Here is a 26,269-nt window from a genome sequence, read left to right as displayed (position 1 = left end):
TACTTCCATTCACAATAATAAGAGTGACTTTTTGAATACTTTAGATAAACATGAAGCAGATACTTTGTGGCATAATAGGCTTGGCCATGTTCCCTTTGTCAAAATGAGAAAGATATCCTCAATACCTGTAAACTCCTCACCCAAACAACCTTTCATTTGCTCCATTTGTCCCATGGCTAGACCAGTCAGACTTCCATTTTCACAAAGAACCGGCACCTCAAACCACATTTTCCAATTGATACATGTTGATATATGGGGCCCCTATCATGTTGCTACACACAATAATTACAAATATTTCCTTACCTTGGTGGATGATTTCAGTAGGTCCACTTGGACTCATTTGTTAAGCAACAAAAGCAATGCCCTACAAACACTTAAAGCCTTCATAAATATGATTGAGAACCAATTTAACACTACTGTAAAAACCATCAGATCTGATAATGGATTGGAGTTCACCAGTCATGAAGCCACTTCCTTCTATCAAACTAAAGGAATCATTCACCAGAAAACTTGCCCTTATACCCCACAATAAAAGGGGTAGTGGAAAGAAAACACAAGTATCTCCTTGAAACATCTAGGGCACTTATGTTTCAATCCAAACTCCCAACTAACTATTGGGGAGAATGCACTTTGACAACAACTTACTTAATCAACAGACTACCTACTACCTACCTAAACAACAAGTATCTTTTTGAAATTTTATACCACAAGAAACCCAACTACTCTCATTTGAGAAGCTTTGGATGTCTCTGTTATCCTACTGTACCTAAGGTGTACATGGACAAACTTGAACCCAGAACTACCCCTCATGTGTTTGTGGGCTATCCTTTTGGGACAAAGGGTTACAAAGTGTTAAGCCTAGCCACTAAGAAGATTCATGTTTCTAGAGATGTAATATTTCATGAAAGTGTCTTTCCCTTCTCTTTAAAGTCCAAGAATGTCTCTCTATATAACAGTCTTAAGTCAGTCTCCCTTCCAGTCTGTTCTCAGAATGACAATCCACACTACAATACACAAAATCCTACTAGTATCACATCTCCAGGTGTGCCTCAATCCCATGTATCCTCACCTGCTATTGATACTACAATGTAGACATCAAACATCCCGTCTTTTAACCATTCCCCTATCCCTGCAACTTTACATGAAGTTCTCAGTCCTCATTTACCAACATCTGCTCAATCAGATTCACCTCCTTTAAGAAGAACCAATAGAACTCATAAAACCCCTACATACCTTCAGGATTATATCTACACTCTACCTAAAATATCACATCCTAGTGTTCCTCAGGATTCATCCTCTTTGAGTGCTCCTTTCTTCAATCACAACCATGTTTCACTAGATGTTCTATGTCCTGAAAGTCAACATTTAGTGATAAATATTTTTTTTCATGATAGTGAGCCATCATCATATGGAGAGGCAACTCTCAGTCCTGCATGGCAAGCAGCCATGACCCAGGAGTTTGAGGCCCTCTATGCAAATAACACTTGGGACTTAGTCCCTTTGCCAGCTGGAAAGCAGGCAATAGGCTGTAAATGGGTATATAAAATTAAACACAATGCAGAAGGTAGCATAGAAAGGTTTAAGGCTAGACTAGTGGTAAAGGGGTATACCCAACAAGTAGGGATTGGCTATACAGAGACCTTCTCCCCTGTTGTGAAAATGACAATAGTTAGAGTTTTGGTCACTGTTGCTATGAAGAAAGGCTAGGATATATTCCAGTTTGATGTAAATAATGCATTCCTTCATGGTGACTTATATGAAGAAGTGTATATGGAGGTACCACCAGGTCTCTTAATTGACCAGACAGGTTCACAAAAGGTGGTTTGCAAACTCAACAAGTTATTGTATGGGCTAAAGCAAGCCAGTAGACAATGGTATTCCAAGTTGACTGAAGCCCTATCATCAATGGGGTATAGACATTCTGAGAATGACTATTCACTCTTTTCCAAGAAGACTTCTTCTCATATTATATTTGTAGTTGTATATGTTGATGATGTTATCATTACTGGGGATGATTCAGTTGAGATAGCCAATTTGAAATCATTTCTTGATAAGCAATTCAGAATCAAGTATCTTGGGAAACTCCATTACTTCTTGGATCTAGAGGTTCTCTACAAAGCAGATGGTGTCATCATGTCTCAAAGGAAGTTCACCCTAGATTTGCTGAAGGAATATGATTGTTTTGACTACAGTAGTTTGTCCTCTCCTCTTGACCCTATTGTGAAGTTAAAAGCTAATGAGGGCACTCCTCTTCTAGATCCTACCTATTACAGAAAGTTAGTGGGAAAACTGAATTTTCTCACTAACACACGACTTGACATAGCCTACAGTGTACAACTTCTTAGCCAGTTCATGCAAGCACCTAGAGATACACATTTGACAGCAGCATTTCATCTCCTCGGGTATCTCAAGAGTGATCCCACACTTTCCATATTCTTTTCCAACAACACTGATTGTTCCATCAGTGCCTGCTGTGACTCTGACTGGGCATCATGCCCTGACTCTAGAAAATTTGTTACTGGGTACATTGTTTTGGTTGGAGACAATCCTATTAGTTGGAAATCAAAGAAGCAGGAAACCATTTCCTTATCCTCAGTTGAGGCAGAATACAGGTCCCTCAAGAAGGTGGTAGGAGAACTGGTATGGTTGAACATATTATTTGAAGAGTTTAATGTTCCATAGTCCAGCCCCATTGCTGTCTTTTGTGACAGTCAATCTGCCATCCACATTGCTCACAATCCAGTTTTTCATGAAAGGACAAAATACATCGAAGTTGATTGTCATTTTGTACGGAACAAACTTCAGGAAGGCTTGATTTCTCTCCACCATGTGGCCACCAATGATCAATTAGCTGATATACTTACCAAGGCACTCACTGGGGTTAAACATCATGCTGTACGTGGCAAGTTGGTTGTGAGATCCTCCCATCCACCTTGAGGGGGGGGGGGGTACTGAGATATGTTTAGTTAATAGTTAATCTCTAGATCTTTAGTTATTGCTAGATATTGGTTAGTAGTTAGATACAGTACTGTCATATTAGCTATTAGCTATTAGTTAGCTAAGTTAATTGTATAGCTGGCAACAGTACGTGTACATATACATAGATGTTGTAATAGTGGAAATAAGATGAGAGTCATTTTTCACATCTTTATTTTCCTCTGCTCTCCTCTCAGATATTTTCTTCTCTCTTTCGAACATTCTAGATCCTCCATTGAAGCTCTTGTAAGAGCTTCATCTTAGCTCAGAGTAAGAAGCTTAATAGACACCTTTTGTCATAAAATTACATAATGTAAATAAATAGGTAAAAAAATTTATGTGTTGAATCTTCTTGACTGCTTCGTCTACTTATTTCTTTATATTCTGATTTTCTTTGGTAAAAATTCTCTAACGCTGCCATTGCTAATGAATATATATATATATATGATGCAATCAGTGGCAAAGCCAGAAATTTCATCTTGGGTGTTCAAACTTGAATGAAGTAAAAGAAATACCCAATAAAGAGTGTCAATATATATTATATACCACTAAAATCTAATATTCTACATATATATACAGTAGGGGTGTACATGGACCGGGTTGGTTCGGTTTTTATCAAAACCAAATCAAACCAACTATATCGGTTTGGATTGGTTCAGTTTTGTCGGATTTTTTCGGGTTTTTAGGTTTTTTTTGTTACATGAATATTATTTCAATCTTATTTTGTTAAAATTATGGATAAAGCTTTGATAAGTGAATATATGTTTAGTAAATATGGAAAAAATTGACAAACATATGATCTATTAAAATATTCTAATGGGAGAATTTTTTTAGTAATACGTGATAGTTATTTTCTTAGTCATCTAAGAATAATTTTTCGTTAATTTACGCTTTCAAGGTTAATACATGAGAGGATCCCAAATATTTCTACGTTTTCTAAAGAAAATTCACTATAAAGTCTTAAAAATATAAATAAAATTTATATATTTATATGTCGGTTTGGTTCGGATTTTTTTTTACTCAATACCAAACCAAGTCAAACCAAACTTAGTCGGGTTTTTTAATCAGTTTGATTTTATTTTTCGATTTGGTGCGGTTTTCCGGTTCGATTTGAACACCCCTAATATACAGTTTAATTTTTCGACAAAGGGTGGTGACCACCCTTAGTTCTATGTAGCTTCGCCCCTGGATGCAACAGGTTATACACCATCAGTAGCACCGTGCCAGGCAACAGTAAATTGCAATATTAACTGCGGCAAAGGAGGTTCTCCAATTTGCGTCCACAACACCTGCTTGTGCTAACGATGCACCTTATTCTTCCCTCCTCTTCCAACTGAATCTTTTGTAAGCCAAGAATGCACAAATTCCAGTTGTAAAATTTAAGCTTGCACCCTCATACAAACAGTATTGAAAAAGAGATTACCCTTAGTATCAATGTTCTCTTAGAAGTTATTACAACTTCTATCGTCTTCTAGAGATTTGGTGCAAGTATTTTTAAGGATCAATGACAAAGTTGAGGGTGTAAAAGAAGTTAAATTTCTTTGAATATATTAACGCCATATGACATAAAACTTGATTTTGGTATTAAGCATATTTGAGGATCAAAAATGAAATTTTCCTTTCACTATAAAATGAAGAAATACCGAAAAGATGTTTCACTTATATATTTGCAATAAGTTATACAACAAGAAAAGATATCAAACAAGGAATTTTGACCTCTTAGAGTCAGTGGCAGAGTCAGGATTCAGTGGCGAAGCCAGGAATTTCATCTTGAGTGTTCAAACTTGAATGAAGTAAAAGAAATACTCAATAAAGAGTGTTCAATATATATTATATACCACTAAAATCTAATATTCTACTTATATATACAGTAGGGGTGTACATGGACCGGGTTGGTTCGGTTATTATCAAAACCAAATCAAACCAACTATATCGGTTTGGATTGGTTCGGTTTCGTCGGATTTTTCAGGTTTTCGGGTTTTTTTTGTTACATGAATATTATTTCAATTTTACTTTGTTAAAATTATAGATAAAGCTTTGATAAGTGAATATATGTTTAGTAAATATGGAAAAAATTGACAAACATATGATCTATTAAAATATTCTAATGGGAGAATTTTTTTAGTAATACGTGATAGTTATTTTCTTAGTCATCTAAGAATAATTTTTCGTTAATTTACGCTTTCAAGGTTAATACATGAGAGGATCCCAAATATTTCTACGTTTTCTAAAGAAAATTCACTATAAAGTCTTAAAAATATAAATAAAATTTATATATTTATATGTCAGTTTGGTTCGGGTTTTTTTACTCAATACCAAACCAAGTCAAACCAAACCTAGTCGGGTTTTTTAATCGGTTTGATTTGGTTTTTTGGTTTGGTGCGGTTTTCCGGTTCGATTTGAACACCCCTAATATATAGTGTAATTTTTCGACAAAGGGTGGTCAGTTGACCACCCTTAGTTCTATGTAGCTTCGCCCCTGCCAGGATTTATATAAAGGGGTGTCAAAATCTAAAGAAGAAGCCAAGAAAAATAATTCTACTATTGATAGCAAAATAATATTACATTATTACAAGCATACTCGACGGGGTTTTATTTCTTGAAATGTTTTTACAATATCTATCATTAGAAATAGTACTAAATACATCTTTCTCTACGTAAGGCACCAAGCAACCACTCAAAAGTTCATCATTCATTCGATTCTGCATGCCATTCTTGATAAACTTCATTGCCGAAAAAGCTCTTTCAACTGATGCAGTTGCAACTGGCAAAAGCAAAGCAAATTTTACCAAGCAGAATACAAGAGGGAAGTTTAAATGCTTCTTTGTCTCAACTAATTTTCTTGAAAGATCACAAAATCCGTTCAAATTGGAGAACCTTTCATCAATATCACGGACATCAGTAATGGATGTCGCAAGTTGATTCTCAAGAGCACCCATACTAACTTCATCAAAGTCATCAGGATATAATTTAGCCATTTTCATGATCTTCTTGATGTCAAAACTAGAAAATGAGTCAATTGGATTCAAACAAGCAACTCCATGAAGCAAATTAGTAGTCACTTCGTCAAAACGGCCATTGAATTCTTGAATTTTCCAATCAATAATATTACAGAATACACCAACATAATAATGATGGAAAATAGTATGATCGGCAGATTTATGTCATGATCTTAAAGAGTTAACGTGTGTCACATCAAAATTAGGTACTAAAATGCCATACTTGATACAAAATGTAGATACTTTTTCAATAAGTGAATCTCAATCATCTTCTCTTAAACTTTGCAACCTTCTCTTTGCTACTTCTATAAGTAGCATGGCATTTGTAATATCTTGCTCCTTTTTTTGTAAGAATTCATTTAGTTCATTTGTGATTGCTAAAACATCTGTCATTAAATGCAACATGAATGCAACCTCAAATGTTTGACAAGCTCTGAGGTATCCCATTGCCTTGGCTCTCTCATCCATCAAACGTGCATCAACAACAAGTGCTTCAAGAACATGAAGAATAGAGCCAAACATAAGAATAAAATTTTTAAAAGATTTGTAATGAGAACCCCAACGAGTATCAAAAGCCCTTGAAAGACCAAGTTCTTGATTCAAGCCTCTACCGGTTTTAAGCTCACTCATATCTAATGCCTCTTCAATTCTTTGCTTTTGAGATTCTCAAAATTCATCCATACGCTTAAAAGAAGATCCCAACACATTCAAAATATTTGAGACCCAAAACTACAAGTTCTCCTACTTGAATATATTTTTTTGAAACCGTAAGAAGAGATAACTGAAGTTGATGAGCAAAACAATGAATAGAATGAGCCGATCTACTTTCCTGCTTAATCAACATTTTAAGGCCAATAAGCTCACCTTGCATATTGTTTGCTCCATCATAGTATTGGCCACGAACATATGATAGACTTAAGGAATGTTTAGCAAGTAAATCAACAATTGCCTCCTTTAAAGATGAAGCACAAGTATCTTTGACATGAACAATATCAATAAGTCGCTCCACCACAAATCTCATTCTATCAACATATCGTAAGACAATAGCCATTTGCTCCTTTCGCGACACATCAAAAGATTCATCAACTAATAAGGCAAAGCAGTCACCATTTAATTCTTTAATGATAGCTTTGATTGTTTCCATCTAATTACATGCGGTCACGATATCTTTTTGAATCATGGGAGAAGTCATCTGATCATTTTGAGGAGCATATTCCAATACATAATCCTGAATTTTATCACATACCTTTGCATAGCATGAGAGAATTTCAAGAAAATTACCCCTGTTAAATGATGTTTTAGATTCATCATGACCCCGAAATGTAAATTCTTGTTTCAAAAGAAGTCTCACTGCATTAATTAAAGCAGTTAAGCGAATCTTGTAATCATGCTTAACTTGATCAGATTGCCTCTCAAATGCAATTATGGAATGTTGTTGTTGTAGTAGATCTATACATTTCCTTTTTGCGTGATTATGATTGCTACTTGGCCCACCAACATGCTTATCAAATTAAAGCTCTTCTTTTTGTTCCAACTCTTAAACCCTATGCTAGAAAATACATCACCTCCACCTTGATGAATATTATCGTCTTTAAACAAATAAAAACTCAAACAATATGCTGCATCGTTACTTATACTATACTCCAACCACTCATGATAATCATCAAACCATCTAGGATTGAAACGGCGCATTACTCCATAAAAATTTGTTTGAGGAAAGTTATGTTCTCGAGGTTGACAAGCACCTCTCTGAATGTATGCTCTTCTAATCTCATCGCAGAGGTTTGGATGGTAGTCCAAGATTTGAGTTCTTTCGGCCGGATCGGGGTTTAAAGTTTCAAGATTAATTTGTTGTCTTTGAGAAGAATACAGTGGTACTTCCGATTGGTTGCCATCTTCGTTCAAGTTAGATTGATTATTAGTGGCCAAATTTGATTTTGGTACTACATCTTCCAACTCAGATTCATTATGAGGAGCGGCCAAACTTGATTTTGGTACTTTGGAAAAAAACTGCTTCATTGATTTTTGATTCTGAGTTATAAAATAAAATTTAATTAGAAAAAATACAAATAATATTTTTTATAAAATATCCACCTTGATGAATATTATCGTCTTTAAACAAATAAAAACTCAAACAATATGCTGCATCGTTACTTATACTATACTCCAACCACTCATGATAATCATCAAACCATCTAGGATTGAAACGGCGCATTACTCCATAAAAATTTGTTTGAGCAAAGTTATGTTCTCGAAGTTGACAAGCACCTCTCTGAATGTATGCTCTTCTAATCTCATCGCAGAGGTTTGGATGGTAGTCCAAGATTTGAGTTCTTTCGGCCGGATCGGGGTTTAAAGTTTCAAGATTAATTTGTTGTCTTTGAGAAGAATACAGTGGTACTTCCGATTGGTTGTCATCTTCGTTCAAGTTAGATTGAATATTAGTGGCCAAATTTGATTTTGGTACTACATCTTCCAACTCAGATTCATTATGAGGAGCGGCCAAACATGATTTTGGTACTTTGGAAAAAAACTGCTTCATTGATTTTTGATTCTGAGTTATAAAATAAAATTTAATTAGAAAAAATACAAATAATATTTTTTATAAAATATCACAATCCACAATTATAACAACTGTCAAGTTTGTCAAGGTTTCTTGACTTTTGGTACATGAATTTTCACTTTAAAATAAAGAAACAATTAAAGTCCAAGATGCTCACTTAAAGGTAAAGAAAACATTCAAAAAGTCCAAGATGCTCACATGAATTAAAAGTAGCCATTGAAAGTAAATGAGAAACTGGAAGGAACGACACAAGAAACATAGTAAAGGAACTTACCGTGGCTGCCATGATAGGCAAAAATAGACCAGCCATTTGCAATTGCAAAGAGGACCAACGTCGAACGACGGTGACAACAAGGGCACTTGAGCAATTTTGAGAATGAGAGCACCACGTCGTTTGAAGTTTACGCTGCGACCGGGAATGGAACTTGCGACCTTCCATCACTTTTGACACCCCTTGACCATTGCACTGGGAGCTTGTCTTGTGTCAAGGGTTGTCAAATATCAACCCATTGTATATATTCAAAAAAAAATTAAAAATACCTATCGACCCAGTGTTATTTTTCGGCGAAGAGGTGTTAGTTGACCCCCCTCGGACAAGGGCAGCTCCGCCCCTGCCTATAGCAAAACTTAACACCTTATTTATTTTAAATAAATACCATTTTAAAAAATTATATTCTATACCTACCTTTTAATGTTTATAAAAAAATATCTATTTATGGTTAACTCATATACTTAAGCCACTGTATACGCTATTATTTTTCTCTCTCCTTTTGCAGATTTTTCTCTCACATAATTACCGTATTTGATGTAAATTTCTCTCTCCACGTTCTCTCTAATTTGATGCACGTCATTATCTTCCCTAGAAAACACGATTCTGCAACTGAAATTCTTTCTCACCCGCATCGTCTTTTATTGTTTTTATCAATGCATATGTTTCAATCTTGTAATGTTGCTGTAACAGTAATTTGCGAAAGTTAGGCGGCAAAGATGGAAACAAAGTGTTAGACACAAATCGATGGAAAATCTCCATTGAAAGTTAGGCGGCAAAGATGAAACAAAGTGTTCGTGCCTTTCCTCCATTGAAAATCTCCGGCGATCAAAGCAATTTCGTTTCACCGGTTATCGATGGAAACAAAGTGAAAATTCGTCGAAACCTGCTATCAACGAGACGACATTAGGTTATTCTTGAACAAAGACGACATAGTTTTGGTGCTGAGCAACTTGAAGAGTCTGTTACCTTTTTTCATTGTATTTCAATGTATTTTGTTGTATTCGGAGTTTTGCGGCTGAGCAACTCGAAGAGTCTGTTATCGTTTTTTTAATTGTATTTCAATGTATCTCGATGTGTTATATGTATTTCATTGTATTCATTGTTTTTTTTTCATTGTATTTCAATGTATCTCGTTGTATTCCATGTATTTCATTGTATTCACTGTCTCGCTATATTCCATGAATGTATTCATTTTTTAAAATTATTATAATTTATGTATTCAGATGGCTTTATGTATTAAGACATATAATTGAGTTAGTTGGGTTATATTAGGAGTTTATTGTGTTAATTGATTCACTTTCCGTTTAAAATCAGCTGAATAGACCACGATTTGCGCTATTTACGTTACTGTATTCACAATTACATATCGTGAGACTGTTAAATACAATATCTGTCTAGCTGTAATCCCCTGTTTCACGCCGTGAATACAGTCGAATACAAAAATCTGTCCAGCTGTAGCTTAAATACATCGAATACACTCTAAAAAACCTGAAAACATAGCTATAGAAAGTAATATAGTAAATGGTAGCTACAACTAGCTAATAACCACTAAAACATAGTGGTTTCTGAAAGTTCACCTGCTCCTCATTGTCGCTTATACAAATCCTCGACATCTATTTCACTCTAATCAGGCTCGTTTCATTTTAGTCTTGGTAAATAATAAATCTTTTAAAGCTTTAAATCTCACATTCATCCTACACTGACCTAAGTCTCTCACCAGACTAAGGGGAAAGAACAACTATCGAACCTCAATCCCAAACTAGTTGGATCGGCTATATGAATCCTCACCATCACAAGTGCTCTGTTTAATGTTTATGTCCAATCAGACAAAGAGGGGAAAAGAAATATTTTGGAAAATTTTGTATTAACACGGATCATCAAGTTCTACCAGCAACAAGGGCCAATAGAAGCTAGATAATTTCTTTAAGATGCTCGACAAAATGTTCTGTTAGCTGCTTTGCTCCACTAAACCAGAACTTTCTACACCACGCCCAGTCCTCCAAAGGTGAGCAGGTTGACTGCCTGAACACTTAGAAAATAGACTCAGGCTGGCTTCGTGGCAGTTCAGAAGATAAACTCTTTGCATGAGGTCTTGATGATGTTTAATTCAGCTGGAGCCAACATCAATAAGACTGTAACCAGCAGATTTCTTTAACCCTTTTAGATGAACAATGTCTCTCAACTCTCCAGCCTCCTTCCAGCTTCCACTAGCAACATATATGTTGGACAGTGCAAGATGATACCCGACATTCTCAGGTTTCAACAAAAGGAGTATGCTTGCTACTTGTTTCCCCAGTTGAAGATCACCATGATAGTTGCAAGCGCTGAGCAAAGCACCCCAGATTCCTGGATCAGGTTGACTGGGAAGGTCTTTGATAAAATTATACGCTTGCTGCAGCTTCCCTGATCGGCCTAACATATCAACTACACAGACATGATGCTCTGTGGAAGGTTGAACTCCGAACTCATCAAGCATACGAGTGTAATACCAGTACCCCTGGTCAACAAGCCCTGTGTGACTGCAAGCTGTTAATAAGTTGATAAATGTGACTTTTGATGGAGTAAGACCTGAATCAATCATCTCATGAAAGATTTCAATTGCTTTCTGACCTTTGCTGTGGAAGCCATATGCAGAAATCATGGAATTCCAAGCAGCAACAGATCTCTCTGCTGAATTCTGAAACACTCGACTTGCAATGTCTAGCCTGCCACAGCTGCTATACATATCCACAAGAGCAGCTGCTACAAACGCATTTTTATAAAAACCATATCTGATGAGGTATGCATGGATCTGTTTCCCATGTCTAATAAGTCCAAGTTGTCGAAACGCTGAAAGAACGGTAGCCATGGTGATCTCATTTGGTTCAAACTTGAGTAAACAGAAAAATTCTATTGCTTCTTTAGCATTATTGTTCTGAGCTAAAGCAGATATCATGCAGTTCCATGAGCATAAGTTATGATGAAAACAAAGTTCAAACACTAATCTTGCACTTTCCACGTCACTCAGTTTTCCATACATAGTAATGAGAGCATTCTGCACACGAATATCTTGACCAGCTGAGGTCTTTAAAGCTAGGGCATGAATTGACTTTCCTTCACATGTCAATTCAAGATTTCCACATGCTGGTATGACATTGACTAGAGTAATAGTATCATTGTTGATATTGAACTTGAGCCTCATTAACTGGAAAGCATTTAAAGCTTCAGAGAAGTGGCATTTCTGTGTGCATCCCGAGATCATGGTATTCCAGCTATCCACATCAGCAATATAAGCTATCTCCTCCAGCAATTTGAAAGAAGCTACTAGATCTCCACAAGAAATATACATGCAAATCAGGGAATTTACTATGATGATATTATTTACAAATCCCAACTTCACCTCCCATGAGTGGATCAACCTTCCAAATTGGATTGAGATGGGGGAATCACAAGCAGGAAGAATTCCCAGAAGAGTTGACAAGCTGCATTCTGAGTTCCAACTATGGAACTTCTTAAGCAAAGACTGAGCTTCTCTACACAGGCCATTCTGGGAATACCCAGATATTATGGTATTCCATGAAATTAGATCTTTCGTTGCCATATTTAAGAAGAGATGCTCAGCGTCCTTGACCCTTTTGCACTTAAAATACATATCCATGAGACCATTCATCACCGACAGTTCTGCTCCCATCTCTCTCCGGATGGTGAAACCATGAATAGCTCTCCCTTTTCTCAATAGCATGAATTCTGCAGCTAGTGGAATAATGGAAATTAATGTCACAGCATCAGGTTTTAGGGTTCTTGTGAACTGCATTTCATGAAGAGCATCACACGCTTCACCGACTTTTCCATTCAAAGAGAATCCACTTATCATCGAATTCCACGTTATTATATCCTTCTGCTTCATTATATTAAAGACATATTCAGCAGCATCAATGTTCCCAGACTGGGAATACAATGAAATGAGAGAATTTGCTACTGAAAGGTGGCAGCTTTCCTCATACCCTAGCTTTATTCCCCATCCTTGAATAACCTGACCACAACTAAACTCATCTAAACAAGCAGAAGCCGCAATAGCACAAGAAAGACTCACACTATCAGTGCCTTTTTCCAAATTCGCCATCTGCTTGAAGTACCACAATGACTTCTCAGGATGACCATTATAAATACAACCACTAATTATTGAATTCCATGAAACAATATCTTTACATTCTACTTCTCCAAAAACACATTCCGATGAGCTCAAATCACTACATTTTGCATAAAAATCAATAAGAGCATTTCCCAAAAGCGAATCTGAAAACATTCCCATTTTCACACTTGAACAATGAACAATCATCCCCTTTCTCAAATCTCTCATATTAGACAAGGCAGAAACGACAATCACAAGCGTGGCAGAATCAAACTCCTTTCCTTCGTTCACCATTTCAGCAAAGAATTTCACTGCAAATTCGAAAAACTTATTCTTTATGCATGCTGTCATGATAGCATTCCATGTTACCACATCTTTACTCATAATTTCAGCAAAGAGAGCCAATGAAGAGCTAAAATGTTTGGTACTTGAGTAGATGATGAGGAGAGTAGTTACAGTGGGCAAATGAGCAAGCATGCCAGCTTTAAGCGCTAAGCCATGTGCTTGTGAAGTACTTAAGATATCAGGGTTTTCTTTAACCAACTTAACAAGTTGAAATATTTCATGGCCTTTGGCATTCTTGAAATCTTGAACTCTTCTATGCGGCATTTTATCAAACAGTTGGGTGGCAAGATAAGTGTGAGCACGAACTTGTAAATTCCGAGATGTAATAGAAGTGCATTTAATGTGCAAAAGGGTATGCGTAAATATGGGTTTTTGGTAAAGATTACGAAAAAGGAAGTGCAAAGGTGGTGGTACATGTTGAGGGAATCTGTTTGGCAATGATCTCCAGAGGAAAGAGGCTTTATATCCATTGCAGGACAGCTTTTTCATGAGTCATGACATGTCCATCTCAGTTTCTCAGATACGTTCTTTGCAATATTTCCGGTTGTTGTTTAGTACTAGCTGCTAACTGCGTTTGGTGTTTTGGCTCTTTGGCAAGGTTGAGTTTGTGAGAATGTTTTTTGTTTTTGCTTTGGTGTGCTATTTAGAAATGGAAAAAGTATTACGTAAGATAAAATTTAAAGTTACTTGGTTTTAAATTAATAATTTGTATATATTCATTGAATTTTTTAATATAAATATAGGATTTGAACAAAAGTTATTGGGTTCGGACGAACCCGCAACCAACATTGTGACTCTGCCTTGCTTGGTGTGCTATTTACAAATGGAAAAAGTATTACATAAGATAAAATTGAGAAGTAGAATGTTAAGATTGACACATCTTAAATAAAGGGAAGAATTTCTTAAAATCTAAATTAAATTTTCTTATTATAACTTTTTGAATAGTTGGAAATTATGTCTATTTGCTAAGATAATGTTAGGTCATTGAGTAGTTGTTGTTGTTGTTATTATTAATATTATTATAAAAAGCAGAAATGCACGAAGGGACGTTTTCAACTCACAGTACAAGTTATAACCTAACTATTGAAAAGAAAATTTTGTGAGGCGTATAAAACAGTCAATTTAAAGCATAAAGTGTTCAAGGGATGGTCTTGGAAAAACATAAAGGCGCATTAAATAACTTTTTTGTATGGTAGCATAATAAGTTAGGAAAGTAGACTATTTTATGAGATGGGTTAAAATGAAGATTCTTTTTCTCCCCACTGCCATGGTTGAACTGCTGATTTGTTGTTTTGTTTCAACAGTATAAACCCCACTGCATCAGCAGTAACAAAAGTATGTTCTCTCTAACTATTTTCATTTTTTAGATGAGATAATCACATAATTCAACATGGATAGCACTTTTTAGCCTATAAAACAGAAATCTTATAGCCTGAGAAAAATGTTACAGAAAAATTTACACTGCTAACTTCTGAGTTCTCAGGAAGGAAAATTGCTCAGATCAGGATCATACATTCATCTTATTGTACTTCCTATGTCTGAACAATCAAAATTTCTTGCTTGTACACAAAAATAAAAAAAAGCAAATATTTCCATCCTAATCAAGGACTGATCCTCCATACCAAGCCTATGAAATAAAACGTACATTCTCTATGAAACATTGTTACAGCCCTCTCGAAGTGCAAGATGTTAAGAGGCATTGGAACAGAATTTTACACAGTTCTGAGGATGGTATTACTCATGGAGTCCAAGCTTGATGGTCAAGAAGCCTCACCAAGGCGGATGATCATCTTCCGTAGAGTTGGGAGCTGCTGCTTTCCAACCAGGTTTCTCATCCCAATACATATCATAGTATATATGACCTGGTGTGTGATTCTCCACACAACACCAAATGCCTACATACCTCTTGACACGGTTCCTGAATCGTTCTTCCCTTGTCTGTTACAAATTCATTACACATTATTGTTGGTTTCATTTCATCAAAAACTAATATATAAAGACTGAAAGGGAGGGAGAAAGGTGGGGGAAGGAGACAAGAATGAGGGGATATTACCTTGTCCGTGAAACCATCAAAGGCATCTTGCATTGATGAGAACTGGATTACTTTCATATCGTTAAACTTGGAGAATACCGTCTTCAACTGTTTATAATAAACAAAGTTTAGAACTTAAATGGCTATTTCTCTTTGGTGATACTAATACTTTCTAAAAGCACACGAGGAGCTCATTGAAGTGTAAAGTTTTAGAAGACTAACATTTTTTTTAACGGTTAGAAGACTATAACATTATGTTGCTGTTTCTACCCTCCCCTCCTTTTCCCGAGTACAATGAATGAGGTTCCGGGGAAGGCCAAAATAAAGGGAAAGGGAAATGTATTTCTTGGTAAGAATTGAATCACTGGCTACTCTAGGGTGGGTGAAGTTGCCAGCCATTGAACCAGATGAAATTCCTAGTTGTTACTATTCAAACTTTCTAGGCATCAGGTATTACTCGTCACTTATATGCCAGTTATTTTTTGGGGTGTCTTCTCATTTATGCTTCAGTAGACATGTTTCATTTCTATGGTAGTACTTGGTTTTGTAGCAATGGGAAAATATCTAATCCATCACCAACTAGTTCAGGTTTTACTGAAAGGAGCAAATTTACGGCATCGATTTGTAAGCACTGTTGTCAACTACTTTGTGAAAGTTTGTCTTCTTGCCAATAGTAGTAATCTGTTTCCGATAAGAAATCAGAATTACTAAGACAAGAGAGGGTTGATCCAGTTATAGAGCCCTCCAAAAAGTGGTATAAGGGGATGGGTTGACCTGGTCCAAGAAAAAGGGAAGAGATAAATCAGAATTACCGTTTCTTCATTAGTGTGTCTGGGAAGTTTGAGAACCCCAGTTTGACTAGTACTGTTAACCTGACAGCCCAGTGACCCTTCTTGGCAGAGATGTACATCAAGCCACGACCTTTTCACCTGAAAGAATAACAAGAGAGAATTAATCTATTTAGTGTATGATGCAAGCTTCTAGAGTAAACAAGGTACGAAGCTAATGGAACACCTCCTGTGGCATTGATGGATTCTCGAATAATGAGTACTCCCTAATACTGATTCCAGGTCCAAATTCCTCATCTGGCATTTCCTTCAACATCACATTAATCTGTACCAAAAGATAGAAGATCAAGAAAGGTGAAGACTCATCAGTATCCATCTCATCGTTGACCTTTATAAAACTTCTGGACAGTGAATTAGAATGCAGAGAAGTGCACTTCAGGTCATAAATGCAAACATCAAAAGAATAACTGCTTTCTCCTTTAGAAATAGTAAGCTCTAGAGGAGAAAAGAAAAGTTCATAGCAATGACATCAAATGATATTTTACTGCGATACGATTTACACAGTTGACATTTGGAAGGAGTATGTTAGTAAAGATATACAGACAATAATGACCCAAAAACTACTGAAAGAAAACTGAACTAGAAAAATATTGACATATCAGAACACGAGGAACCTTCATTAACCTTTGGTTATTTTGGCAGATTTTATATATTCTTTAACCTTTGGTCAAAGAAGATAAAATTTGCTAATATCTGACAACACTATTTTATGGTATCCATGAAATTGGACCTATAGAAACTTAATAGTCCTAGAGAGAAATTGACAACTGTTAAAATCTCGTGAATATTCTAGAATATTGTAAATATAGTTTAAAGCTTGATTTGCTCCCAGTGACTATATGGTGTAATTATGTATTGATTTTCTTTCCTTCCTTGGGGCATGTAAACATAGTTAAACCCCATGAGGGAATAATCAAGCTATGTTCTCTCTCAAATTCTCTTCTTTCTCGTAACAACATTATATTCTGGACTATTGACATATTTCCTTTACTCAATGGAGAACGATCGAACAGACGTTGAACTTCTATTCAAGCCACAGGTATCAAAACTCCAGAAACTCCACATTCACATCTCAATGTGATCTCACGCACACAAAAACGAATGTGAAAGTAATTCATCGCACAGAACTATTTTTCCTTTTAGTAATTTCTTTGCTTTAGTCACAATTTTCTTGTCATCAGGTGAGGACATTTAAATAGTCCCAGTTTAAAAAATGAAATATGTACCTCAAAAACATGATCCAAAGGACAAACAAAAGGTTGCCTTGTCAAAGAACCGTCCAGAATACCAGGATGTCCAAACCACAACCTATCCAACCTGCACCACAGCGGGGGCATTACCTAAAATCACAAAGAACAACATAAATCACAGTTTATGCTTTTTGCGTAACAATGAAAGAAAAGGTAATTGAACAGCCTTAATGGTTAAAGGAACAAGGACGTCGGATCATGTCAAAACGCATCCAAAGTTCAGAGATGCTTCTGCCATGCTTATTGGCCAACGTATTGTAATTCATTGCATGAAGTATCCATATAAAGGACAAATCTTTTATCTTCTCATCTTATAGCTCACTATACGTGGCAGAAATGCAAAGTTCACAAATACATGAAGCATGTAAGCTAATAAGTAAATGATCAGGGTAGTATCTCACCAAGGTACGATTTAGCACCGAAGCAACAGCAAGCGCAGTCCTTATTTGTTTCATCTAGGGGATAATAATTCAATAATCATACTTCAAACATGCAACACAGTCCATAAAATTGTAGATAAAACAGCAGAGTGGGGTTGGCTACTGCTTACCTGATAATTAACAAGAGCAAAGTGTGTATCTATGGAGTGCACTCCATCCAGTAACAAGTTCTTGGGGATTGAAGGCTTAAAAGTCAAAAGCCCTCCTGCACAAAGGATTAATTAACACACACCAAAGCATACTTATTTATTTACTAAAAAAAGGGAATTATTACACCAAATTCATTGTTAGTAAAATTTGGGATATATTTCCAATAAATACTGATCTTGATCTAAGCAATATGATTTATTCATTTAAAACACAATTACTTCTTTCAACATTAAGGGGAAAAATTTATTTGGAAGCTCACTTGTCTAAGCTTCATTTTCAAGATTGGAAAGTGTACCAACTTCTAAGGCCAAAAGGAACCTCATTCTTGATCAAATTTTGCTTAAAACTACAGTCAAGTAGCGGTTTGTCATCCAAAATATGTTGTAATTTACTAATGTGAAAAACGTAGAATATGGGTCTAAGATGAACTTAATTGGAGCAGCACGGTCAGTGAGGATTCATAGCCAACCCCAACTTGCTTGGGATTGAGGTATAGTTATTATCGTTGTTGTACAAAGATATAGGCATAACTGCATCTGTCCAGTCAGATATTGGTTCATGACTTTCGACAGCTTCCATCATCTCAAAGTGGTTGTTGGATTCGTATGGGATCTAAAGCCAGGTTGGAAGTAAGCTATTCACTTTTTCTTCAAGTTACACTAGTTAGAAAGTCCAATGAGCAGGCATAGAAGATGCAAAAGCTAAAGAGAGACATCTCCGAGGGAGACTAGAAACTTGCAAAAAGAAAGAAGAGGAAAATTGAATGCTGAGCCACTGCTAGAGATATAAGAAAAAAGGAGATTAGAATGCTAATATGGGTAAAGAAAACCTGGTGGATCATAGTATTCGGGTGGATCATAGAACACCATGGCTTCACGCAATCGGTGACGCTTTCCTTCAGTTCCAGCATATTGGAATGTTGTATGTACAGCATAAGGCTGCAATCTTAGATGTTGAAACATAGCCTGCAACAGCAAAAGGAGCATTAGGAACATTCTGCAGTTACCATAGTCAAAATTCAGGAGTAAGCAGCTATTTCTGAGAAAAACTTAAGAAAGATTAACATTTTCATCAAAGTAAACAGGATTTTAATATCAGGATGAGAAAAGAAATAAAAAATCTCGAAGTGAGGAATTACCTGGACGAAATAGGTGTGCCCACTACAAAAAATACTTGCTGGGAGAAGACCAAGCTTGAGATTTCCATCATAAGCATAGACGAGCCCACTGTCATCATCAACAGAAGGTCCCAACTGTCTGCGCACAAGTTCATTGAAACCATTCTGATCCCATATCTTGTCGTCAGCTAAAATCATTTCTTTCCATTCCCTGGCCAGTTTCTTAGAAGACTCAGTGGCCCGCCAGTGGAAGATTCCAATATTATAAGCAGCGCCAACTATGCAAGGAACACATAAACTTCTTATTTAACAGAATGACTGATGAAGACGTCCTAATGCCCAAATAAAGGAAGAACAGTAGGTTCCCAGACCGTGGATATATAAAACAACAAATAACTGTTTAATGACCCATCAACTATAACAGTAACTATGATGTGCCCAGGAGAAGTGAAGTATCGCAGACTGCAGAGAGATTAGTTAACACGTAATGTTAAGCGTACTAAGAATTCTTTTTCGGTAGGAGTCCAATTCTCTAATTCATTTTAAGGAGTCCGATTCTCTAACTCCATGCATATGGCTTCACCCTACCAATAGACTTCCCCACAGACAAAAAAATAAATTCACAGTTTAGAAAATGTTTGGAGACAAGGTCTCCCAAGCAAATGTTTGGAGAAAAAACACGGACCTCCATTAAAATGTGGAGACAAAAATCACGATTGACACTAAAGATTTGTATCTCTCCATGTCTACAAATTAGTCCAAGCTCACTAAAGCTTTTCGCCTTCGCTTACAAGATCTCGGAACCGGCTTTAGAACAATGATCTTTGCACGCAGTTGCATTTAAAGATCATTCTATGCAATTCCATCCAACGTACAGGATAGTACCATTTATAGAATCCCAAAGCCACAACTTGAAAACAAACAATGAAATCTAAGCATCTCAGGAAACTATAATTTCTTGTGCATCAAAAGATCATTATGAGTCTGTTGTGATGCATAAAGTGGAGCATAAGACACGTTATGAGTTTCGCACTGAAGCCTTATAAGAACCACAGACCGACAGTAGTCAGAACATATTCAGATTTCAAGTGGCTTGCTCTCTAAGCTTCCTTAATTGCACTCAGCAAGACTAATCACCTTTATACACAATATCCCTCTATAATGAATAGGTCAATGATTTCAGTGGATGCCAAATCAAAAGCAAAAGCTACATCTTCCACGTTGAAAAGGAAGGATGCTGCTTCATTTAGCTATGGAGCAGTATAGAAGTGTAATGTCACTGGTGATCAAACACTTGTATTCCATAGCTAATAAGATATCAATCACATACTAATAATCCACTTTAAAATACATGATCTGCTTCATATTTTACTCAATGTAATAGTGATGAACAGGAAAGGTCTAGACAGTAAGTAAGCACACACTTTGGATAAAAACAGAACAAAGCTGTTCTCCATCACAAGTAACACCCTCGTGATTAGTGAGCTCCATTAAATCTAAAATCTAATATTACGCCAAGCATGAAAATGTCTTGGAACCAACTTATCTCCATATAACCAAAGAAGTTACAGATAATAAAGGATGACATAAGAACAATTTGAAGTCATATGGTGATTCACCATCCTTTGAAAACCTTTGTTTCCATCGAAGTCTTACCTTGTTGCCACATGTCCAATCTGTCATCGGTAACTGTTGGTACAACTTGATCAGTAGAGGTCAATACATCTGCTTCAGGGAAACGTGCAATATAAGGAAGAGGATTCTGTTCATTGAACATAGCATGCAGAATTTGGCATTAGAATTGGCAAGTTGAAGATAAAGCAACACGAAAATCCAACTTATCAAAAGAATTTACAAAAAATTAAAATAAAAAGAGCGCAAAACAAGAATTCCTCAAAGCACCTAGAGAGAGATACAAGCTAAGCAGTCAATAACTTAACAGCAAGAAAATATGAGAGGATGCAACAATAGGAAAACACTTAAGAAATTTTTTTTTTTGATGACCGAGAAATCCGTCCGGGGCCGATCCTTTGGACCAACCGCAGCCTTCGAAATTCGGTGGATAATGGGCCCGTCCCTCTACCCTTCTCCACTTAAATACCAGGCTTTGCTTTGCATGGTGTGGGGGCTTGAACCTGTGACCTAAGACACAAATCCACCACCCTTTGCCACTTGAGCTAGGCCCTGGGGGCAAACACTTAAGAAATTAGTGTACAGATAAAATAGAGAAGACGTTAACAGCTTGAGTAGAAATAGTACACGAAGTTAGATTCCACAGGTAATGAAGGTTCTGGTACATGGACTCAGAAACACCAACTTCTCCCCTCTTACACCAAATTACACCAGCATTCCCCAACAAACATATAGTAAGAAAGAAGGTCATTCAGTTAACTGGAAAAGTGCTAGCTGAATAAATTGATTATTCTCCCCATATTTAGATGACATGCCACTAATAATGCACTAAAAAGCAAAGAATCAATATATTTGCAGACAAATTTATATCCATATAAGGAATGACTGCTGATGCTGGAAGTATGCAAGGAAAGAGCGAGTATCTTGTCTTCTAGAATTTGAGGTCTCTTATATTCACTAGACTTCCTAACACAGCTAGTCTGATCTAGCCTAACTTTACCAAGTTATAAATCATTAGATGTAAGAAATAATTTTTTTGAGTTTACAAAGCTTTGCAGTGTTCAACAAGTTTTCTATTTTCTTACTTCATCTGGAAGGTTAATAAACTTGCAACTAAAAATACTGATAAGTTGCTTTCAATTTGGTCTGCTCCAATATTCATACAAAAAAGGAGGTGGTAAGTATAAGGTATCCGTGTTCTTTTCCAATTAAATGATGGAGATCATTTTTCTTCTATTGATATATTATGGTAGAGTATTATCAGTTGATCATCATGAATATTAGGTTTTCATCTTGATTTCATATGGTGCCTGAGGCAATGTCATTTTCGTGTTTCACCTAATGATATTCAGTGCAACTCCGAAACTGCATTTCTATTTATTTATTTTTTTGGGATTAAGTATTGCCTTTTCTGCTTCTTGTCCCACTCCTTTTCTTTGCAAGAGAGGGAAAGAATGAAATCCTATACTTTTGAACACAAAAATAGTCTTTTTTTTTTTATGCACCAACCCTGAACTCTTCAAATTGAAGTACTACCCCATCTAGTTAAACAATTAACAACTCATAATAAGACCTAAACTTTCAATTATCCAGAAGTTCTCATATATCAGCTGGTTTTCAAAAGATGGGTGAGTAGATAAGCAAATCATTAACTTTAACTACACCAATTAAATAGTCATAATAAGACCTAAATATGCTATCAATAACCAGAAACCCTCAAAAATCAGCTAGGATTGAAAAGACAAGGAGTAGATAGCCAAGGCATTACCTTTAACCACACCATATCGGTATCACACATTAGGAGTTCAAAGCCAAAAGGTAAGATAGAATCTATGAGTACAACTTTCTCTCTCCCCATTTTGTGAAATGTTGGTGAACCCCATCCAACATCTACAGTGCTCATATGGCTACCCATATCAAAAACTGGTACTCCTTTCCAATAAAGAGCCTCTAATAGCTTTGTATCCATTGCACCTGACAATCACAGACTTAGTGGTTTTTTCACAAATCAAGGGATCAAAATATTACCCTCTCTATCAACAAACAGAGTTTATCGAAAGACAAATACATTTATCACTTACCGACGAGAAGGTTTTCAACACCCATATCCGTCAAATGTTTAACCCACGTCAAGATAAAATCCATGAAAGCATAGTTACCAAAGGTCACAACTACAACATTGCCTATAACTCTTTCCTGAACCAGTTCTTTTGATAATCTGAAACTTTCTAAATCTGGCATCTTTGAACCCGCTGGGGGAACTGTCCAAATTGCCTTCAATAATTTGCTTTGAAGCTGGGGATTCAGTGGTGTTGAATGACCATCTGCTTGTAGACGAGAAAAATTTGATGCTTGACTAGAAGGTTCTGCTTCTGCATCTGGAACAGAAATTCATTGCTTTGATTTTCTTTTGTACAGTAGAAAAAACTAAAAATAGGCAGAGGAGAGGAAGAAGAAGGAAATACAGATTAAACTCGTTATAAACATATCTAGCACAGACAAAACACACACATGTTAATGGAAGGTAAATTGAAGAGAACAGCAAAATTCAGGCATTTGAGGTGCTCTTATCTCTTGTTGCCTTCTGGAGATGATTCTCCAGAAACCTCAGTCATATGATTGGCAGTCATATGTTTCCCCCTTTTTCCTTATAAACACAAAGAATAGACTTCAAAGTTAATCAAATAAGCAAGCCTACTAGCCATTACCCTTGTAGGAATGCGGACAATTGCTGGACGACAATCACCACTAGAGGACCGCAATTCAAAGCAAGCCAAACTACTACAGAGTAAGGAATGAAATACTCATAGCAATAGGCTCCAATTGGATTAACAAATTTGGAATCTATTGCTTGCAACTCTTCTCCACATATGCATCTCACAAGAGTTCCAAATGTGAATGGTCTTCGTAAGGCTATCGCCGAGAAGTCATGCATCATTTATACAATACAAATTTAGTACTTGGAAACTAATAGAATCCATCTGCATGCTAACACTGTATTTGGTTAGGATAGAAAAGAGAAGGAGCTGGCGAATGGAAGTAGAAGTAATGGGTACAGGTCACTTCCTCCTATGTTAAGGAAGTAAAAGACAAGGTGAAGTAAAAGAAAAAGGGTTGAGTACCCTTCCACATCAACTTCTACAATCTGTCCAAAACTAAACGAAAAGGAGGAAGTATATTACTCTTCTTCCCTTCTCAGACATACAAAAAATCATAAGTAATCATCAATGCTTCACCTCAGGGAAACAAATCAGTTACTTTCTCTCTCCCTGCACTCCCCCTCCCATTATAGGAACCAAACAATGGTAGAAGACGAAATTGATGAGACAGGCTTCGACCTCAATGTACACACTTTTCATACCCAAGTCAACTTGCATGACAAAAAAGCCAATGCCAAATTAAGATAGGTGAAAAAATGAACCAACCCTCCATACTCATTAGTGAAGCAGTGACATAAATCAGTCACAGGAAAGCTCAAAATTGAAGCATCAAATGCTGCTTGGATACAAAAGCTAATCCAAACCAATTCGTCCAACACAGACATAAAACACTGTCACGATGTTCCATTTCTTGATCCAACATTGTGTCCTCTTCTTCCTTCTTATTTCTTTATATTCAGCTCCACGAGTGCAAATAATTTGCTATCATACTTCAAGATGTTGGGACTAGTTCTCATAAACATTCTACCTTCTCTAAATATCTTCACACAAAGAAGACAGAAACCAAGGGAAAGAATAATGCTCGTGAATGTACAAATTTCAGAATCTAATAAAAGTAGAAAAGAACATCTTTTTTCAAGACATAACCAATGTTAACAAATTAGGTAAACCATTGCTAAAATGAAAAGGCAGTGCAAAAATGCAAGCTTCTTTTTTTTTTTTCTCTAGACACCCTGATACACCTATAAACAAACACAAACATACAAGTATTGTAGAAAGAAATCCGAACGCAGATATCTATTCTTAAGTACAATGATCACCAACCAACTCGAATGTCAAACACCCCACTGCACCACGCCCCACCCCACCCAAAAGAAGAAAAAAAAGCTCATAAAAGCAAACCTCAAAATCTTATAAAGTAGAAGGGGAAAAAACCATTCTCATGACATAAGCAGCTAATTAACAAAGTTAATGAACCATTAATGGGTTAAGTATATACAAAGTTATAGAGTGTAAAGATTTTTTTACACTATCAATGAATTTTAACATATGATAGCAGGTCAGTTAATATTTTTGTTAGATTACCAACTAATGCTTACGAAGAGATTTACCTGTAATTAACAATAAGTGGCCTGATTATCTAGATAATTTTACACCGTTAGTGCATAGAACTTAAACTCATAGAGATATACGCGTAACTAAATTAGAAAAGCATGAACCCAAATGCAGATATGTATATTGTTGAAGTAAGTACCTGAAGAAGCAGAAGGAGCAATAGAGAGAGAGAAGGTGGAGGAATGAGGAGAAGAGTAAATGGCTGAAAACACATAAACAGAAGAGAATACTATCCCGATCAACACCGTTGCATAGATCGTCATGAACAATGGCTTGGAATTCGCCATTTCCTTAAATGGATTGTTCCAAGCCATAGTTTTTTCACTATTTCTTTGAAAATCCCCCAATCCTCCTACTTTATACCATTTTTGTCTGATAAAACAAACTGAGGAAAAGAAATATATGTTTGAATTATCAATCTAGCTGTGTAGCAGAGTGTGGCAGCCAGCCTTCAAAGTCAACCGCCACCAGGCTGTCTGAAACCCGAATCTGTTTGAATGAAAAGAACTTTAATTTGGAAAAATGAAATTGGAAATGTATAGATTGATTGATTGATTAAGTAGTGATAATTGGATTAAGTAGAAATCGTGCTGCTAGTGGACTTGTACCTGGATCTGTGGCTTTTTTCATTTATATTTTTTTTATTATGACAGATATAACAAAAAACAAAATTGACCACAGCAAGTGGCGATGACAGACTTTTCTTTTTTGGAAAGAGAAGGTGAGACTTAGCTAGTGTTTGGACATAGTTGAAACTTAGAAAAAATAATTTTTGAAGTAGTTTTGAAAAATAATTTTTGAAGTAGTTTTGAAAAATTTTGGACATGCATTTTATTTGAAAAAAAATTGAAGTTTTATGAGTAAGAACTTGATTTTCACCCAAAATCTACCATAAATTAGATTTTGAAAACTTAAAAAATATTTTCAGAAATTTTTCAAAAACAGATCACTAATCTATGGACAAACAATGTTTTCAAAAAAAAATTGAAAAAAACTTGCCAAAATATATGGCCAAGCGGGGGCTTAAAACATGGGTGGTTTATACTTTTAAGAGAAATTTAGGAGATAAAAAGTGAAAAAGATAGGGAAAAGAGAAAAATACCAAATGAAAAGCTATAGCATATTTCGCCAAGCTAAAAAATAAGCAACTTTGAGAAGTGCTTTTCTCAAAAATACTTTTTAATGAGAATTAATTTGTGTTTGGCTAATTAATTTGAAAAACACTTTTGAGCAGTAATTAGTGTTTGGCTAAACTTTTAAA

At 36.0% G+C, this 26,269-nt stretch overlaps 3 protein-coding genes across 5 annotated transcripts; all 3 read right to left on the bottom strand.

The window, feature by feature from the left end:
- Positions 1 to 5,537: 5,537 nt before the first annotated feature.
- On the bottom strand, positions 5,538 to 7,119 carry LOC142163716 (uncharacterized). Its single transcript, XM_075220890.1, has 3 exons — positions 6,742 to 7,119; positions 6,257 to 6,629; positions 5,538 to 6,061 (listed from the first exon to the last, which is right to left on the bottom strand). The coding sequence occupies exons 1-3, from the start codon at positions 7,117 to 7,119 to the stop codon at positions 5,538 to 5,540; spliced, it is 1,275 nt and encodes a 424-aa protein (XP_075076991.1).
- A 3,788-nt stretch (positions 7,120 to 10,907) lies between these two features.
- Positions 10,908 to 13,882, bottom strand: LOC107787363 (pentatricopeptide repeat-containing protein At4g19220, mitochondrial). Of its 2 annotated transcripts, XM_016608920.2 has the most exons (2): positions 11,420 to 13,882; positions 10,908 to 11,320 (listed from the first exon to the last, which is right to left on the bottom strand). In XM_016608920.2, exons 1-2 carry the CDS (start codon positions 13,752 to 13,754, stop codon positions 10,917 to 10,919), a joined length of 2,739 nt encoding a protein of 912 aa, XP_016464406.2. In that variant the 5' UTR covers positions 13,755 to 13,882; the 3' UTR covers positions 10,908 to 10,916. The 2 variants fall into 2 exon arrangements, with proteins under 2 accessions (XP_016464406.2, XP_075109200.1); XM_075253099.1 differs by having other exon boundaries at positions 10,908 to 13,882.
- A 784-nt stretch (positions 13,883 to 14,666) lies between these two features.
- Positions 14,667 to 25,618, bottom strand: LOC107787362 (arabinosyltransferase XEG113). Of its 2 annotated transcripts, XM_016608919.2 has the most exons (13): positions 25,148 to 25,618; positions 22,816 to 23,112; positions 22,503 to 22,708; positions 20,759 to 20,864; positions 19,124 to 19,380; positions 18,815 to 18,950; positions 17,946 to 18,040; positions 17,797 to 17,850; positions 17,372 to 17,485; positions 16,312 to 16,410; positions 16,110 to 16,226; positions 15,319 to 15,405; positions 14,667 to 15,203 (listed from the first exon to the last, which is right to left on the bottom strand). In XM_016608919.2, exons 1-13 carry the CDS (start codon positions 25,320 to 25,322, stop codon positions 15,036 to 15,038), a joined length of 1,911 nt encoding a protein of 636 aa, XP_016464405.1. In that variant the 5' UTR covers positions 25,323 to 25,618; the 3' UTR covers positions 14,667 to 15,035. The 2 variants fall into 2 exon arrangements, with proteins under 2 accessions (XP_016464405.1, XP_075109214.1); XM_075253113.1 differs by lacking the exon at positions 17,797 to 17,850 and having other exon boundaries at positions 25,148 to 25,612.
- Between the last annotated feature and the right edge of the window lie 651 nt (positions 25,619 to 26,269).

Source organism: Nicotiana tabacum, chromosome 1 (genome assembly GCF_000715075.1).
Source record: "Nicotiana tabacum cultivar K326 chromosome 1, ASM71507v2, whole genome shotgun sequence".
Classification (NCBI taxonomy): domain Eukaryota; kingdom Viridiplantae; phylum Streptophyta; class Magnoliopsida; order Solanales; family Solanaceae; genus Nicotiana; species Nicotiana tabacum.
This window is presented reverse-complemented; position numbering and strand designations above follow the sequence as displayed.

What these genes read in the sequence shown, in the direction of transcription:
- LOC142163716 (XM_075220890.1), bottom strand. Translation starts at nt 7,119, where the DNA reads ATGGAAACAATCAAAGCTATCATTAAAGAATTAAATGGTGACTGCTTT. An exon ending in TTCAGTTATCTCTTCTTACG is followed by an intron (nt 6,630 to 6,741) that starts GTTTCAAAAAAA and finishes GAATCTCAAAAG; the next exon opens with CAAAGAATTGAAGAGGCATT. An exon ending in AGCAAAGAGAAGGTTGCAAA is followed by an intron (nt 6,062 to 6,256) that starts GTTTAAGAGAAG and finishes GGAAAATTCAAG; the next exon opens with AATTCAATGGCCGTTTTGAC.
- LOC107787363 (XM_075253099.1), bottom strand. Translation starts at nt 13,754, where the DNA reads ATGAAAAAGCTGTCCTGCAATGGATATAAAGCCTCTTTCCTCTGGAGA.
- LOC107787362 (XM_016608919.2), bottom strand. Translation starts at nt 25,322, where the DNA reads ATGGCTTGGAACAATCCATTTAAGGAAATGGCGAATTCCAAGCCATTG. An exon ending in TGTTGAAAACCTTCTCGTCG is followed by an intron (nt 22,709 to 22,815) that starts GTAAGTGATAAA and finishes TGTGATTGTCAG; the next exon opens with GTGCAATGGATACAAAGCTA. An exon ending in GGCACACCTATTTCGTCCAG is followed by an intron (nt 18,951 to 19,123) that starts GTAATTCCTCAC and finishes TTGCTGTTGCAG; the next exon opens with GCTATGTTTCAACATCTAAG.